Source organism: Chiroxiphia lanceolata, chromosome Z (assembly GCF_009829145.1).
Source record: "Chiroxiphia lanceolata isolate bChiLan1 chromosome Z, bChiLan1.pri, whole genome shotgun sequence".
NCBI classification, from domain to species: Eukaryota; Metazoa; Chordata; class Aves; order Passeriformes; family Pipridae; genus Chiroxiphia; species Chiroxiphia lanceolata.
Genome location: NC_045671.1, coordinates 25695385 through 25714193, shown reverse-complemented (window position 1 = coordinate 25714193; position 18809 = coordinate 25695385). Strand labels below are relative to the sequence as shown.

Sequence of the window (18809 nt, the reverse complement as noted above, 5' to 3'; positions counted from 1 at the left end):
CCACCATGACATTTTACAAAAATTGGAGACCAAATTCAGATATATGGAGAGAAATTAGAATATTTATCAGGTCTATTTATTCTGAACAATATTTTTTTCTAATATGCATGTCATAGCTCCTATTATTAATACTGAACATGGTAAAACACAACTCCTCTGTTCATAAGTTTTCCAAAGTGTTTGCTTTTGCTCCAGGAGTTCTACACTGGTTACATTGAAAAGGAGTATTACCTCTAATTTAAGGCAGGAATGGTATATGGGTTTTATTCGACAGCGCACTCATGTGGCAAGACTTAGAAAGTACATAAATAGTGTATTACAGCATTCGTTGAAAGCAATGCAATTTTTTCATTACAGAAGATAAAATAATACATAAAAGTTGTTGTAGATTAAATCAATACAATTATATGTTCTCCTGTATAATTCTTTTTATTACTATTTTTTAAGATACTTTGTTGCATACTTAGAAAAAATATCCTATTTCAAATGTTTTGGTGATACAAGAGTTCCCAATAAAGGATATTATTTCGTTTTGTTATATGTGGCCCCTTTCTTTACTGAAATTTAATTTCTTGGTATCTTCATTTTTTTCATCACCACAGACTAAAAGTTCTGTTCTCTGCGACAGATCTGAGTATAGCTAAGATGTTATCACACCAAGATCTCTGACCATCACATTTTGTGGCTCCTCAGCTCCTAGTCTATGAATTGTGTGCAGAATTATGACTGCAAGTTCTCATATGCTCAAGGCAAGGCCAGATATACAGCAAGAAGTAACAACTTTTATTATGCAACCTGATATTGGTGAAGAAAGTATAAATGAGCCTCCAGGCAAACAAGCCTTTCTTAAAAAATACAAAAATAGTGGAGTTGAAAGCTGGACATACATTGAAAGCAAGTGGACCTATTTATTTAGATATGCAGCATATGATCAAACACTCCATGTCATCTCAGACCTGGCTCACAGGGGAGACCTACAAAACATTTTCAAAGGATGAGCACTGATCAAAAATTCTAACTTTTTGGAATTAAAAAAAAAAAAGTAAAAAACAGAAACTGGTTTGGTACTTCATTATACACTCTCTCCTCCTGAAAAAGCTGCATATTTCAGAGACCCATAAATTCTTTTTCTTTCGTTAAGAAGACAGTCTTCTCAAAGAAATCGTTACAGGTTTTGAGGCAGCTGGAGAGGTGGTAACTAGTTAGCTGACAGAAGTCAAATCAGCTTTACTGTTGCCATTTCTAGTCTTTGTGAAGCTGTATTTCAGGGAAAAAAATGCCCCTTGGAGTGAGAGTTGCAGGCCAAGCATCCAAAAGGCACAAATGTTCTAAAGGAGCTGCCATCTTAATCTAGTTTTATTTAACTTATTCTAGAAATTCCCACTGTAACTTGAATGGCTTCTTTTCCATTATCTTCAATTATGCTTTTTCTATAGTTCATTTAATCTCCCCACATCTTGCAAGACTCCCTCCACCACTTCTGTCCCTCTGGTGATGACTCTTCAACTTCATCTTGGAGTGGGACTTAGACAAGATGAACATTAAAGAAAACACAGTTTTATTAAAGTTATTAAAGAAAACACAACAACAGCATTCCCTGTTTTGCACCAGAACATGCTGGTCCTTATGGTCCCAGTACAGGAAAGGAATTCAGTTTCTGTCTGCAAAGTATAATTTCAAATGCAATTTATTAGAGTTAAGACCGTAAGGAAATAGAGAATTGTTATCCTACATCATTTCAGACTTCATAATGATGTGTACTGCTGCGTCAAATGGTTCTCTAATAAGGGCACATCACAAAGACTCTGTCTGTGGACCCCACTGTGGTCATTCGAGCTATTAGAGGATTTTCTTAAAATAAAACAACTTTATTATTTCTACTGTCAAACAGAAAGGAAGTTTGCATAAGGACTTCTTGCTGCACTTTTAGATAGAAGCAAAGTCACAGAGGTGACTTTGGAAGGTACAATGTGGGAGCTGCTCATGGCTCCTTTAGCACTGTGCTGGCTGAATGTATCCTATGACCATGGGATATGCCCAGCACAACACAGGCCTGAAGGTCACATGGCTGCACTTGGGTTAACTATTGCATGGACACTACAGTCTCAAAGCACAGTGGCCCTTCCAAGACCATGAATGTGGAGGCACACTGCAGCCTGTGGTCCAGCACCACACCCTGTGTGCACACTGTGGTGTCTGACCTCATTTCTCTGGAGTCTACAATTCAAGAGGAGGCTTTGGAGAATAAAAACGGGCACCTGTAACATCACTGAGTGATCAGGAGAGATGTCAGGACTTTGGGGATCAACTTCTGAGCATAGGCTGTTACCTGGGCTTTGTAGATTGGTGTTGGAAGATGGGGCTAGAGGGGGTCCAAAAGGCACAGCCTCTGTCTAATAGGTACAGCCTCCAGGGAAAGCACTGTGGCTGGAGTACCATACTTGTCCCTCTGCTCAGGCCCTTTCTGCAAAATCGGCTTGACAGAAGCATTTATGAAAGCTGTCTCTGACCTAACAGGGATTTAAGGGACAGAGACTTCCTGGTGTCCTTAGACTGAGAAAGCACAGTAACAACAGGGGAGCGGTTCTTGATTTCTTTATGTTCCACATTCTGATTTACTCCCATCAAGAGAAATCCACTATGAGCAAGGTCTCTGGTGTGATCTCTGCAGAGCATTACCTTGCAGAATTTTTGTATAAATATCTAAAGGGAGGGTGCCAAGAGGACAGTGCCAGGCTCTTCTTGGTAGTATCAAGCAATAGGACAGGAGGCAATGGGCAGAAACTGATGCACAGGAAGTTTCACTTGAACTTGAGGAAGAACTTCTTTACTGTGTAGGTGAGTGTGCACTCGAACAGATTGCTCAGAGAGGTTGTGGGTGAGTGTGCACTCGAACAGATTGCTCAGAGAGGTTGTGGAGTCTTCCTCACAGGAGATACTCCAGAACCGTCTGAACACAATCCCAGGCAATATGGTCTGGGATGACACTGGTTGAGCAGGGAGGTTGGACCAGATGTGCCTCTGTGGTCTCTTCTAACCTGAACCATTCTGTGATTCTGTGAGAATGGAGAACGTCCCTAAGAAGTGGAGGTTTGATCAAGGAAAACTTCAGGTTTTTTCCTGCGCCCTTAAATTAATTCCCTCTCTCTCAGCAGGGTGTCCTCAGCTTTTTGTACAGTTATGGATGTGGAAGAGCAAAAAACTGAAATCGCACACACGTAACTGTCTCCCAGCTGCTTTGTACCAGTACTGTGGAGACTGCTGCTACTGTGGAGTTCCCCGGCGCCGGGGCAATGTCCCTTGGGAGGTCGTTTAGGGGTGAGTGGGACCGGAGGGCGGTTGAGAGCAAACCTGGATAAGTGCCCGCCAGAACAGGTCAGCGCCGTGTGGAGTAGCCTCCCCTCACAGGTACCAACTCCTAAGGCAAGTCAGGCAGGACCGAGCGTAGAACCGACCGCTTTTGCGAGCTGCTGCCTCTTTTGTGAGCTGCCGTCTCGCTTCCACGACTGAACGCCAGTGAGGGAACACCTCTGGCATTTGGTAACAAATCCACTATCTGGGCGTCTCGAGAGGAAATCTCTCTCCCAGAGTAGGGTAGGAGAGGTCTGCTGGACAACGGCGCACGGTCCCGCCAAAGGACAAGGGCATAAGAGCCCCCGCCCACCGCCCCGCTTTGAGGGACCGCTGCTTCCCCGCCAGCGCGCGCACCAACGGCCGCCCGCGCGCCCCCCACGGCCGAGCCCGGCGCCCTCTGATGACGCCACGTCTCGCCCGGCGTCCGACAGCACTTGCCCAGAGCCGAAGCCGCAGCCGGCTGCGCGCATGCGCGCTGGGGTGAGCGGCGCCGCGTCCCTTCCCGTGCCCGCCCGGGGGGCCGCGCCCCCTCCCCTCCTGCCCTCGCGCCCCCCTCGCGCCGCCCGTTGCCCGCCAGAGGCCGTGCGGGGCCGGCACGCGCCGCCCGCCCCTCGGGAGCGAAGGGAGGGCCCGGCCCGGCGGGAAGTGCGCGCGCCGGTGCCGCGATGCGCTGGTGCCACCGCCGGCGGCGGCGGGGGCACGAAGGGGGCGGGCCCTGAGGGCGAGGGCGCGGTCCCCAGGCGGGCGGGGCCGCGAGCAGGCCCGGGCGGTGCTTCCCCCGCGGCGGGCGCGTCCCGCCCCCCGGTGCGGGGGCAGGGCTGGGGCCGTGCCAGGGCAGCGAGGCGGGGGCTGAGCGGGGTCTGTGTCCACAGGTGAACCCAGTGCGGATGCGGCGGCCGGGCGAGGGGCAGCGCCGCGGTGCCCGGGCGGTGCCGAGGAGCCGGCCCGGGGCGGGAGACATGGACTCTGGCGGAGATCTCCCGGCGGATCGGCCCGCCACCCTTCGGAGCGGGACGGAGGAGCCCGACAAGGAGGGAGATGGTGCCGGAGGGAAGACCGCCTGGCAGCAGAGCCTGAGTCCCGAGCTGCAGCAGGGATACCGAATCCTGCGCGAGTTCCTACTAGAGAAGTACCGGCCTCTGACGGCGCCGTTCCTGGAGCCCCTCGCGGATCAGGCATCCTTCGGAGAAGAAGGCGCCGGCTCCCCCTCGGGCCATAAGAGCGGCCAGTCCCTCCAGCATTTACCAGCTGGAATATGGCTGTTGAAGATGGAAGAGAAATTTTCCAGTGGGCAGTACACAGGGATAGCAGATTTCGTGTGTGACTTCCGGCTTATGCTGGAGACTTGCTACCGGCTGCACGGTGTGGATCACTGGCTCTCCAAACAGGCCCAGAAGCTGGAGATGATGCTGGAACAGAAGTTGGCGCTGCTGTCCCGGTAGGTGTAGAAAAGTCTGTAGATTCCCTGCCGCATGTTGTTTAACATAAAGTAGAACAGGGGGGTGTGTTTCTTTGTGTGAAAAATTCCATTAAAAGAGAACAAACACCGATCCAAACCAAACAAAGCCCCACAACAGAACACTGGAACTCTCAATACTTTCATGTGAGGAACGTTTCCTACTGTGAGGTATTCAAATCTTAATTCAAAACTCTTTGGAAATTCCAAACCTGAATATTCCAAAAATAATTCCAAACCAAAATGCCAAACAGAGCACAGCATTTCCTGGCTAAGATTTGCCTCCTGAAAGAAGCTTTTTGTGAACATAGAGACGCACTTGTTTACACAAGATGTCAAATGCTTCTTTATTTTACTCTGTCATGAAGCTGCCTAAACTCTGTATGAATATCTGGCTCTTTAGAATTGTTTTTTTAACAATCTGTGAATTTTTTACTGTCTTTAAAATAAGTAGGAGTTAAATCTTGAACCAAAGTTACCTGCTTTGAAATGGCATATTTTTTGATACTCATAAAATGAGAGACAGTACTTGGCATACCGTAGTCTTAAATGGCAAAATGGAAACTGTGATAAGTTTAAATATAAGTCCCCAGCAGGAACTTGTTTATCAGCCAAAGCAGATGAAACGTAGAAAGCTATTGAGCTATATGGTAGAAAGGCCAGTTTAAATCACGACTGAAGCAAATGCTTTCTCATGAATTTGTCATAGGCACAGTTCGGTCATTATCAGAAACTCATAGTGGCTTCTTACAATGAAAGGCCTACCAGTCTCCTGAATGACATAGTGTTTTGCATGTAAAAACCAAAAGTTTTTTTTGGCTAAAGGTGAAGGTGAAGAAGGAACAGCATTGGGAAGTTTGTAAAGGTGTGCATTAGTGACACAGAGCGTGACCTGCCAGCTGGTAAGAAGAACCTTCCTTGTGTAGTAGGAACACTTGAGGAGCGTGGTGCAGAACTCAGCTGAAACCAGAATGAACGTATGCATTCTGATGTAGCAACAGTATATTTGAAACTGTTTTTGTATAACAGCAGTTTTGAGACAGTTTGTGAGAAGGGAAGGAGCCAAACCTAATGGGATATGCATGTTGTTAGTTTGCTTGAGTAAAACTTGGTTTAAAAAAAAATCTGAATTCCTGGCTTAGTAGAGTTACTGCTGGCAAATAAATAACCAAATGCAGCTTGGAAAATCTGTGCTGTGTTCATTTCTGTATGTTGCGTGACTGTAGCATTTCTACCGTATCGAATTGATGGGCATTTTGTTGAAGGCTCTTGGTTGAATTAAGTGACTACTCATTTCATTCGGTAGGACCTGAGAATGCACAATGCTGTTTTATAAGAAATTATGCAAGAAAGTGAAGTCAGTTTATGCACTGTGTCATCTAAATAGCTGTATATGTATTTACTAAAAAAAAATAAATTGCCCTTGTAATTATTTCAGAAATTCACAGTCATTTTCAAATAAATAATAGGAAATACTAAACTAAAAATAATCTTGCCTCAGTATATAGTGAATTTCTCTTGTATTAGCTCTTCGGAGATTTGTGAAGATGTACTCAATATGTCTGTGTGCGCTAGCTTAGTAAAAGTTTCTAAGAACTATGTATAGAAAGGATTATGGAATCTAGAAGTCTCAAAGTTCTTTTATAATTTTTGATCAGACAAATTTGTTTTAAGTGTTTACCAGGCCTAATTTTATGAGTAAAATGCAATTGAAGAACTACTTCTGGAATAATCATTCTTGCATCATTACAGAGCAATGTTTAGCTTAATGATCCCCTTCAAGTGGTTCAAGGGAATCAATCAATGTTAGTTGTATAATTCTCAGATTGTACAAGCTACAGAAGATTACCTTAGAATGGAGATTGCTTTTGAATGGAGATTGGATTTTTCCCCTCTGTCCCCTCAAACATTTTCAGAGTTTGTGAAAAACTCTACCATTTTTAATGGAGTATTTTGAAACAATGTAGGATGAAATGAAACTTTGCAGCCAAATTTGTATTGTTTTGCCTTTCACCTTTTGTGGTTTTAAACAGCACTAAACTGGTGTTTAACACAGACTTCTCCAACCTAAACCAACAAATACACCTTTTTTTGCCCCCCAGATATTTATGGATTAATATAGAGAATTCAGTCTCCAACTAATATTTGGTTACTTGAGGTAAATATCCACCATTTTTAACTGATGTGAAAACTTAGGGCATTTTAGCATGTTGGGTTTAAAATTTCATGAAGGAACTTCTAAAGTGGAAAAAATGGCAGATGAAAAGGTAGCTGCTTTTATCTGAGTAAATATGCTTGATCCATGGTTGGTAGGGTAGGCATTGAAGTACCACTGGTAAGGACAGTCATAGTTGTGAATTGGCTTGCTTTTTTCTTCTAGGCATTTAAGAGAGAAAACATCATTAGCTGTCACATCTAGAGGATGCTATGGGCAGGAAGATGAGAAAGGAACAGCATGCATTTCCACAAGACGTCGTTCCACACCTCGCAGTTTAGTAGGCTTGTCAACAGGCATGTTTGAGTCTGTGATGGTTCAGGTTCTAAGACAAGAGGAGCAGCTGAGAGCAAAAGAGGAAAAGAGGTAATAGGAAAAACCGTTTTGTTTTAGTTTTAAATAATTATGTCTTCCTGGTTCTCTACAGGGGCTAGCTCCTTATGGCTTTTTTAGGTAAATAAATATTATGGAACTCTTGTGCTCTTAAGTTCATGACTTCAATACAGTACATCCGCAAAGCAAAATGTTAGTACCACCTTCTGGAAAAATTGCTGAAGTCATATAATTCACCACGTAATGATGAAGTCATTACGTTAAATTATAGCTGCTTTTATTTTAGGATTGTGAAACTTTTAAGACTAATTAAAAACATCCACAGGAATTTCCTGTTAGCTCATTCACAGGTTATCACCCGTGTCCTTGGACTGGTTTTCATGCAACAATTAGATTAAAAACTACCAGAATGCTTAACTACATCTAATTCCATGATCTTGTCATTGCTTCCCTCATTGATAGCCAGAAGCAAATTATCTCTGCCAGCGCCACTGCTGTTACCTCACTGATGTGGCATTTCAGCTTGTCAGTTAGGTAGCACTTTTAGAATGTGTGCGTAATTAAAATCTGTCAGATTTTGAGATGTATAATTCCAGACGGTGCTTAATGTTAATATGTTTCACTTTGAGGAAAAAGAAGCTTGTAAATTTGTATATTTTAATAGTAACTTGAGTGACTATGTCTGAAGGTGGAGCATGATGGTAAGACAGTATTTGCTATAGGAAGCAAAATGTTTCTAGCTTTTTTTCAAAGCTTTGGAGGCTTCTTCCCATATGCAATCAATTAACTCTAATTTTGCAGGTAATCTTAATTTTCAACAGATTTGAAGTTATTTGGCTGACTTTACTGTTAGACAGTACTTTTTCCTAGAAAAGAGTGAATCTTTTTTCTAATCTTCTAATCACACTTCAGAAAAAAAAGAAAAGTGAAGATCACCAGCATTATTGTTTCTCTGGTAAAAGTCTCTTGATTTTTGCTCAACTCTTTGTTCTAGAACTCAGAACTTGATAAAACTGTTATGAAAAAAACCATTTTGGTTGTATTTTAATTCACCCATAGAGTCCATAGAATATTTTACCAGACAAAGTAAAAATTTGGCTTTCATACACCTGTTTTAAGCTCATTCCTGCAACACTGTAGTAATTAACAGTTAAATTCATGTATCTGGATGTACTCAAAAGTCCCAGATCTTGTGCAAAGGATACTCCACAGTGCTTGGTTCTACAGAAAATTCTGTGGTAACAGAAGAAGATCACAGCAAGCTTGTCCCTTTACACCCTAAAATGTTGAACTGTACCATTTACTATGAAGCGATAAAAATCTATCACTAAGTAACTGGTCGAATATTTCTTTGACTCTATTGAGCTACTCAAATAATTGTTCTCCAGATATCTTCTTAAGTTATATTTCCTTGTGGATCCCACCATGTTTTCAAAGTAATTTGGACCTCTCTATATCAATTGCTTCCCAACTCACAAAAAGTGTTCCAAAAGTACCTTTTAGTAGTATTTTATGAAGGAGGCTTGGAAATTGGAAGACCTATAAAATTAGTAATATATTACTAGTGAAGATCACATGATAGCAGTGTATATAAATTTTCAAAGTTTTGTATAAATGAATGCACAGACTTTCAACACTAAGATGGGACACTATTTTTGTTCAAAAATATATTTCAACTTTCTAAACTTATTTTGGCTTATTACTAAAGTATAGATTATGTTGTTAAGAAGAGAAAATGGTTATTCTGCTTTTTTTTTTTCCTTTTTTTTTTTTAGAAATCTGATACACTGAGGAATACTTTCAAAATTAAATGCAAGATTGCAGGCTTGCAAGCACTGTGCTGCCAATAAGTTGTATTTGGATAGGCAGCATGTGCTGTTCACCCCACTTTCAGATGAGTTGTCAGGAACATAAAAAAAATGCTCCCTTTCTGCCATCCAGTGGACCCCTCAGCAAGCATGTACTTTCTAGCCAGTAATTATCTTAGTTTAGAATGCCTAGGAGTTACATGCTTTCAGTCCCAAATAACTAAGGCTATAAATGCAAGGGCCTGTCTACAAAACTTAGCTTCATACCTAAAGAAATTGCCTGTTGAAGTATAATTTTATATCTAATTCTTTGCTCTAGATATTTAGATACTCTGGTAAGGCACAGGCATCTTATGGTGAGTATTAAATAAAACTAAAATTAAATTAAAAATACTAAAATATACAAATAGATATAATAATGTATATTATATATAAAAATAAAAATAAAAATAAATCCTTTAAAAAATTTTGGGTTTGTTTTCCCCCAAAAATCCTTGACATTGATTTTGCAAGCTTTTTTCCAACTGCATATTTTGGAAGAACATCCTGAAGTGTGATTTTTATCTTCTTTTCTGTAGTTAGCTTCATGGAAATCCTCCTACAAATTCTACCTATGTTTTCATTATATGGGTATCCTTCATCGAGGGTTCTCTTTTTCTTGCAATTTATCCATTTGTTGCACAATCGGTTTCATTTTTTCTTTATTCAGTGTTTTACAACTTCCTCCAAGTGACACATTCATCACGGTACACTCAACATGTGAAACTGAGATGTCATTGCAAAGCAGATTTCGTTATTTTGCAGATAATAATTTCTGTACAGTGGCAAAAGCACTTTTTCCCAAGTTTTCCTTTTGTTCAAGTGTTCTAATTATCAGAATATCAGTCATCTTCTTTGGATTATTAATTACGTTTCTATGAGTTTCTACTCAGCTGTTTGGTTACATGCTAATACACATATACATAGCAATATACATACTAATTTACATATCAGTTAACAATAAATAATTGTGGAATTTTTTTTTAATTGGAAATGCTTGCCTAGTTAGGTACTGAAACATAGAGGTAGATTCCTATTGAAATTTTTAAAACGCTGGTGAATGACAGCTAATTAACTGATTTCAGTGTGAATTAAGTGTCTCTATAACTTTGGTTTGTTGAAAGTTATGCTAGGCAGAACTTCACCATCTCTGAAAACAGGATCCTGGGATAAGTTTCAGATTTGTTCATCAGAACATTTAAAGAGTTCAATTCTGGTTGCAAGTTAGTAATTTAGTTTAGCAAATTTTGGAATCAGATATGTTTATACAGTCAGTTTTGATTTTTATGAGGATGTTAGCATGGAATTAACCTGGGTCCTAGAGAAAAATGTAGAGTATGTTATAATATGATGTAAGCCAGTACCAATACAGAATTAAGGTTACATGGGCATATTCCAATTTAGTACCTTCTGAGTGTTACACCTTGACTTAATTTAGAATAAGGTGTAATATTGCTAATTTGTATATAACTTTTGATTTCATTTTTTAAAAGAAAGTTTGTAGAAACAAATTATGGTAGAATTAAAATAGTTCTCTGTATCTTGTCATTAGAGTTCCAGTCTCTGACCTTTTACCTGAATCAACACCTACGTGGGTTAGAAGTGGTAATTGAAGGAACAAAGTAAAATCTAATCATTGTCTCCTCTCCCCTCCAAGTGAAATCTCTTGTTGCAAGTGAGAAGGAGTTTGCTGGTGCTATCTGTCTGCTGTCTCAAAGGAGAAAATAATAAGAAAAGTGGGAGTTACATCTGGACTCTGGTTTAGGTGTTATCTCTACTTGGGGATCATGGTTGCTGAGCTTTAACGTGAAATGCCATGGCTTTATCCACTTAAGAGCTGCAAAACAAGTGCTGTGCATGTGTTGTGGGAATATGACCTTAGTCTGGAAGTGTCAGCTTTACCTTAGATTAGTTTTGTTATGACTGTAAGCACAATACATGTCTGCAAACATATTCATGGTAAATGTGAATAAAAGTATGAAATAAAAGCTAAATATGTATGTCCAGAGAATTTCTCAGTCCAACAGCAAATGTCTCTCTCTTACCACCCCCCATTTCTTCCTCCATCTCTGCTCCCTTGCCCCACCGCCTCTCCCCTCTTCATTCCCTTGTATCTTCTCAAAAAAAAAAAAACAAACCCAAAAAAAACCACTGCAGGAATAAGCTATGCCCTCCAAAAGATTTTAGCAGGAAGACCTTGATCATCATCCTCATCTCTGTGTAACCTTTGTTGATCTCACGAAGGCTTTCGATACGGTGAGCAGAAAAGGTCTGTGGCAGATTGTGGAACACTTAGGATGTCCCCCCAAGTTCCTTAAAATGATCATCGCACTTCATGAGGATCAGCACGGCCAAGTCAGATATGGCAATGCACTTTCTGAGCCCTTTCTCATAACTAATGGTGTGAAACAAGGCTGCACTCTTGCACCAACTCTATTCACAGTCTTTTCAGCATGATGCTCCAAAGAGCCACTGCAGACCTCGATGATCAGGACGGTATCTACATTCAATACCGTACTGATGGAAGCCTTTTCAACCTAAGGCGACTGAAGGTCCACACCAAGACCTTAAACCATCTTGTCTGGGAGCTGCTTTATGCTGATGACGCCGCCCTTGTTGCCCACACAGAAGCAGCTCTGCAGCGTTTAACGTCCTGCTTTGCTGAGGCTGCTGAGCTTTTTGGGCTGGAAGTCAGCTTAAAGAAGACAGAAGTTCTCTATCAACCTACACCTCAGGAAGTCTTCCATCATCCCCACATCACCATTGGCCAATCAGAGCTCAAATCGCTCCAGCAGTTTAATTACCTAGGTAGCCTCATCTCCTCGATGGTGAGATCGACAGAGAGATAGACAACAGGTTAGCAAAGGCATATAGAGCTTTTGGAAAGCTTCATAAAAGAGTCTGGTGAAATAAACACCTGAAAAGTACAAAGATCAGTGTTTACAGAGCCATTGTGCTGTCTACTCTCTTATATGGTTCCGAATCATGAGTCGTCTACCGCCACCACCTGCAACTCTTAGAATGCTTCCATCAACGCTGTCTCTGTACAGTCCTAAACATCCACTGGTCAGATTATGTGACTAACACATCTGTTTTAGAACAAGCAGCAGTCACAAGTATTGAGGCCATGTTGCTGAGAACACAGCTGCATTGGGCAGGGCACGTCTCAAGGATGGAGGACCACCGCCTCCCTAAGATCTTGCTTTATGGTGAACTTGCCACCAACTGCCGCATGAGAGGAGCCCCAAAGAGGAGATACAAGGACTCCCTGAAACAACATCTCAGCCTTGGCCATATTGATCAACATAACTGGTCTACTCTGGCCTCCAGTCGGGAGGTCTGGAGACACACCATCTGTAACGCTGCTGCTTCTTTTGAGAAAGCACGCAGGATCACTCTCGAGGAGAAAAGACAACGTAGAAAGAATCATGCCTTGCAGAATATACCACCTAAGGAGTCTTTCTGCTGTGCCTTTTGCAGCCGGACGTGCCTGTCTCGTATTGGCCTTTTTAGCCACCAACGCGCTTGCAACAAACGTGAGTAGAGCCCTTCCCAAATCTTCGTTCACAAAGCCCAGCCATGATGATGACTACCCCCCATTTCTTCCTCTGTCCCTGCTCCCTTGCCCCATCCCCTCTCCCCTCTTCATTCCCTTCTATCCTCTCAAAAAAAAAATGCCCAAAAAAAACACTGCAGGAAAAAGCTATGCCCTCCAAAAGATTCTAGCAGGAAGACCTCAATAATGAAGACATGAAAGTGTGCTTTTATATACATTTTCTCTTGAATGTCTGCTGAGAATGGAATGATAACAGATATTGTAATAAAACAACAGTTTAAAAAACAAAGACAAACTTTTTGCAAGTGAAACAACTTATATTTTTCTTTTTAAGGAACCTTCTAAAGCATTCTTAAAATAGTATAATAATTGTCATTTTATCTAGACTGAAGTAAATCTACGGTATTGTGTTTGAGAATTCTATCTTGATTTAAATTATGAATTGATGATAAATCAAAACTGCTTGTATTTTTCTCAACGATACTGGAATGTTATTGTTTCTACATATGTTCTATCTCACTATATGTTCATATTTAATCTTATTTCCATACCATATTAATAGTGTTCACACCTTTTGGAGGCAGCAGGTTATTAGGAGGTATATTTTACATTTAGGAGGAAGGAGGGAGTGGGATCCAAGAGTGCTTTGAAATTGATGGTTGAGACTGTTTTTTACTTAGTAACGTTTCTTCCTCTGTCTCACATGTAAATTAGTTATTTTTATTTATTATTTCTGTTCTTTATTATATCAATGCAATATTAGCACATTGAAATAGAACATAAGTCAGAATAAAAATAATGGTCACTTTACCTATGCAAGTAGTATTGTTGAATTTATTGGTTTGTTCATATGGAACGGCAAATGGGATTTTGTGCTGCAAAGTAGGATTTTGTTTTTATATCTCATCCTTTACATCATTAAATTAATGCTGCATTGGGAGACTGAAGTTAAGAATTTACCGATCTGTTTGCTTTTACATTTTATGCTTTACATGAATCTGTCACAAGAATGTGTGTATGTGGTATTAAAAAGTTCTGTTCAAATTATAGTAATAATTCACTGGAAGTTTAATTTAATTGTATAAGATAAAGTATTCAGTAGAATCTTACTGTATTTTATGTTATTTTGCATATATGTGGTATGTTTCTCCAGTGCTGACTAAAATGTGAACTAAGTTGGGTTGGTCACATTTTTTACGTTGTTGAGATAGCTAGTCAGTAGTTAATGCTTCAAATACACGCTCTTCAAGCTAGAAGCCACTATTAGCTTCAGGTTGTTAGAAGAAAGATTTTAATTTATTATTACTCTTTTGCTGAATTTGAAGCCATTGATGCTTTGAATGGCTACATGCCATTTATTCGCTACTTCTGTATGAAAAAAATATAATTGGAGGTTAGCAATCTGGAAATAAGGACGTGGAAATTCCACAGGTCATATTAATGTTGTAGGCAGGTCATTGTTTCTACCAGTGATAGGAGTTTTAGGGAAAAACATATGAGAAGCTTAGGATGAGCTCTAAAATAATTTTCCTGTAAGTACAGCTGTATCCTAATGCTGTCTTTTGGAATCTGGTCATGCCTTCAGGCAAAAATGTTAGTTTACTATTGGAGCATTAGAGAAAAATCCCTTCCGTTGCTGGTAACCTTTGATATTCTTGTGATTCATGCAGGTGTCCAATTTTCCTATTTGGAACTGAATTAACATATCCTATATTTTAGTAAGTTAGATGGTAAGCTAGGTGTGATTTGATTATCTGAAATGGAAGCATTTCTTCTAACACTTGTTGCCCTTAAATTGCATGATGAATTTCCAAATAAAAGTAAATAGAAGTTCTCAGTCTGTTGTATTAGCTTTGTATATTGCTGTCATGTTTCCTCTTGCTGGTGTTTTGTGTGGAGCCCCAGATTCTTCAGAACTTTTTTACAGGCCTTTGATTACTGATAACCTCTTTCTCTGAATACATATTATTTCTGCTCCGTCCTTTTTTTAGATAGGGGGACCAGAACTGAATACATTTTTTCAGGTGAGGGCAAACCATTCATTAATGTAATGACATTTTATTTCTGGTGTTATTTTCCATCACATTCTTTGTGCATCCCAATACTTGTTTCCTTTTTAACCACCATTGCAAACCAGCACACCTATGACTGGGAGGGAAAATAAAGGACTTAGCACTTAGACGTGTACACTTGTGTGCTGAGGAAGGGAAGTACAAGGAGGGTGAAGCAAGCCACAGGGCAACCATTTGACAGCAAGATTTACCTGGAATTTGTTTCAGAGATTTTGATATGGATAATTTGATGAATACTTAATCCTGATAAAAAGAGACTGGGAAAGGAAATACATTTTAAAACCTCCAAAAACCTAAACCACACAGACTATTGATATATGCCAGGCTTTTTTCTTACCTTTTTCCATTTTTAAACTAGTGGTGATAGATTATAAAAGACTGTAATTTCCCATTTTGGTCCAGTGATGCACTGTGTTCTGCAAAATAAGAGAAACTGAACTAAAACTTTATGTGCTGTGCTCTTCATTACTTCAAGATAAGTATGTTTGTCATGCTGTAGCTCTGATTTTTGTCTCCCTCATTTTTTTTGTTCACTCAGTGTCTGAATTCTCATGAACTTTCTTTTAATAGGCAGAGAGATCAAGAAAGAAAAGAAGCAGAAGAAGCTAGTCAGAAAGAAATAGAAGAATGGGAAAAATCACTTTTAGCTCAAGCAGCACCTACAAGGATGGAGACGATGTGGGAGATTCCAGCTATTGGTCATTTTCTTTGTTTAGCACAACAGATTTTAAATTTGCCTGAAATAGTATTCTATGAATTGGAACGCTGTCTTCTGATGCCTCAGTGTAATGTTTTTTTATCTAAAATAATGACTTCTTTGTTAAGTCCTCCTCATCGCAGATCTACATTACACCGCAGGCCAACATTTTCTTACAGGACTTGGGAAGCAGCACTGAGAAAGAAAGTACAACACTGGTATACTGTTGTAGGGCAGACCGACAATCCTAATGGTGCTGCAGAAAAACTTGGCTTATGTCCCCAGTTTTTCAAAGTGCTCGGAGAAGTTAATCCCTTGGAGGAAAAACCATTTCATGAGCTACCATTCTACCAAAAAGTGTGGCTGCTAAAAGGTCTCTGTGACTTTGTGTATGAAACACAAAAGGATGTTCAGGATGCAGTGCTAGGTCAGCCTATCCATGAATGCAGAGAAGTAATTCTTGGTTATGACTGCTTGGAGAATGCGTATGTTCATTTTCCACAGTTCTGTGGTGCGGATGTTCGGATTTACAAACAAAAACCTTTTCAGGCTCCTGAATTTCCATCTCTTCCCATCAAAGTTAAAAAAGTACCACGTATTAAATCGGAAAGAGTAAAACATGAATATGTAGCTAAAAGCAATGGGGAGGTCAGTTCTGCTGGTAGAGAACTGCTACATCCTTCCAAGACAGCAGTAGAGAAAAGTATGGACTCTCTTGTTGTCTGTCCAGAAAATAACCTACATTTAGGCACCTTTAGAATCCCTCCCGGGGAGATAAACTGTGAAATCAAAGACTCAAGAGTCTGTGACATCAAGAAAACTGTTTGTTATAAAGAGAACTTGAGGAATTTGATTACTTCAGGAGAGATTGTTGGTGTGGGTGGTGACTCTAGTTCAAGAGAAATAAAGGATGGGGAGAACGGACAAGGTTATGCTGAAATGGCCAGACTAAGGTCTGATATGAGTCCCTTCAAGGAGAACACACTGAAAGCTTGCCAGGTGCATGTCAATGGCACTTACAATGATTACCAAGACACCAGTTACCATGAATCTGCTAAAGAAACAGTGCTAGAGAACTCATTGCGAAATAATAAGAAACTAAATAAGATACTAGCAAAAAAGAAGAAAAAGAAAAAAAAGAAGTTGAAGGATATTCTAAATGAAAATCTACAGAGAACACTTGATGACCTGCAAAGAAAACGTGAGATTCATCTTCATCCATTCAAATCTTATAAATCTGAGCTCCAGAACAAGTTGTTTATAATTAAAAAGAAAGCAAAACACAAGAAGCACAAATCTGGTAAGTTGACAATTTTTACCTGTAGTAAAACTTAGGAGGATACTGATTTCTAAGTTGTGTTTTTAGCTAATAAGTCTGTATTTTATTTTGTGAAACAGGACGGCCTTATTGCATTAGGCATTCCGGTTGTTAATTTTAGAGTGAAAGTTTCCCATATAAAGTGTGTAAAACAGGCTCATCGGCTGATTAAACTGTGATTCACTTGCAGAATTTAGAGAACATAATACATTTGGAGAGGTTGTTTGTTGAAAAAAATATTTAGAAGTATGAATGTTACTGACTGGCTAGCATCAGAGAGCATCACGTGAAGTCATTTTGTGGTGTCTTATGTTAGAGCAATTGTGGAAATGTTTCTCCCCTTTCTGGTAATATTACCTTATCCAAATTATGAAGAAACACAGAGTAATTATATGAGATCATGAATCTAAAGTCATTCATACCGTAACTGTGCAGTCTTAGGTCACCAAACAGTCCAGCAACTGGGATACAGAGTTTATGCTGATGGCATTCTTTTTACAGATTTGGGCAGCATCTAGCTAAGTGTTTCAGGTAGGTGATATACAATCCAGATTTCAGTTAACTCACTGGAAAATTTTAAAGCTATTTGAAAACAGTAAAGTTTTCAAAGTCTTTAAGTCAATTCAAATTGTCAGGTAGCTGTAGTATTTTTGATGTCATATGAAACACCATAAAAGCTTCATTCTGTTGAGTCCTGGGCTAAGCTATCTGTGCTAGATTTTAGCAGACTGCTTCAAAAATTATATTTTTCAAAGTGACAAGCTACTTTTCAGAACAGTGTAAACTGACAGATAAGTACTGGATTTCATCTGAAATGTGGAAAGCCAAAGTGAAAAATCTGAATAACAGCAAAATGTCTTCTAAAGGGCAAGAAAATTCCAAGATTTGATGTCAGTGCATTTTACTAGAAGTTCAAATTTAAAGCTAAGGAAACAAGTAATATTTAGATTCTAAATATTTGTGCATAATATTCAACAAACTGTCTTACCATTTAAGTCACAAATTCCTCCTTCCAAAAAATTTCAATGCCCACATCTCAACAGAAATTTTAAAAGTTGCAGCTGAAGTTCATATATGTCGTATACAGCAAAACTAATGTATTTTACGTTCAGTTGCACTACTGTTAGCTCTCCAAAAGTGTCACTGTTTTCATTTTTCTTAAAACCAAGCAAAGTGAATAATAACCCACATTGCAAACAAGGCCTCTTTAGTTTGTAGAACTGTTGTCCTTTATCTCTTAAAATGTTGAGGCATTTTCCATCTTAATTCTGACCACTTCTTCATTGCAAATTTTGACCTTGCTGGAGAAAATTTTCCTAAAACTTTACAGCATTGCAAGAAAGAGCCGTTGTTCCTATGCTTGTTAAATGTCCATTTATCCTGTACCTATTAGGCTGAAATGGATACAATTGGATTCAATTCATGCTAATACTTTATTGTTCTGTAATGTTTTATAATGTTTAAGGCTAAGTAGTATTTGTCAAAGATCAGCTGAAATGTAAATCCTCTGTTTAAAGATTCCCTTACAATGTAGAACAGAAAAAGAGATTTGGTAAAACCTGTTCTGAATCCACAAAGACATTTGATTTAAATCTGATCCTGGCCATAATCACTGTTTACAACATTCTTAAAACAGTGCAGTGGGTAGAAGAGAGCATCAGGAATGTAAAAGTGAGTACCTTTCCTTACTTTTTAACAAAAATATTTTTTTTCCTGCTTCTGGTTCTCTCAGGCAGCTAAATGTAACAGTCACAGTTTGTATTTCTGTTGAGATGACTTGCGCACTCCTGGCTTGCTGTAGCAGTGGTACCCATCATGAATATAGCCTGGTAGCGCAGTTTTTCTAGCTGAAAACTTCCCAGAACTATTGTGAGGAAAACTTCCTGGAGAACAGAGCCATGTTATGACCTTTGCCATAATGACAAGGTTTTCTTATGATTTATGAAAAGGTGTAACCACTT

At 39.7% G+C, this 18809-nt stretch overlaps 1 protein-coding gene across 5 annotated transcripts in view; it reads left to right on the top strand.

The window, feature by feature from the left end:
- Positions 1-4086: 4086 nt before the first annotated feature.
- The window catches only part of KIAA2026 (KIAA2026 ortholog), a 56958-nt gene continuing 42235 nt past the window's right edge, over positions 4087-18809 (top strand). For 4 of the 5 annotated variants that reach the window (XR_004354383.1, XM_032674829.1, XM_032674827.1 and 1 more), the window contains exons 1-3: positions 4087-4792; positions 7191-7391; positions 15404-16830. Coding sequence is in view for 4 of the 5 variants with exons in the window: in XM_032674829.1 (XP_032530720.1) it covers positions 4242-4792; positions 7191-7391; positions 15404-16830 (2179 nt within the window). In the remaining variant the exon portion in view is untranslated. The remainder of the gene's footprint in view (positions 4793-7190; positions 7392-15403; positions 16831-18809) is intronic. The other variant, XM_032674828.1, reaches the window with a different exon arrangement.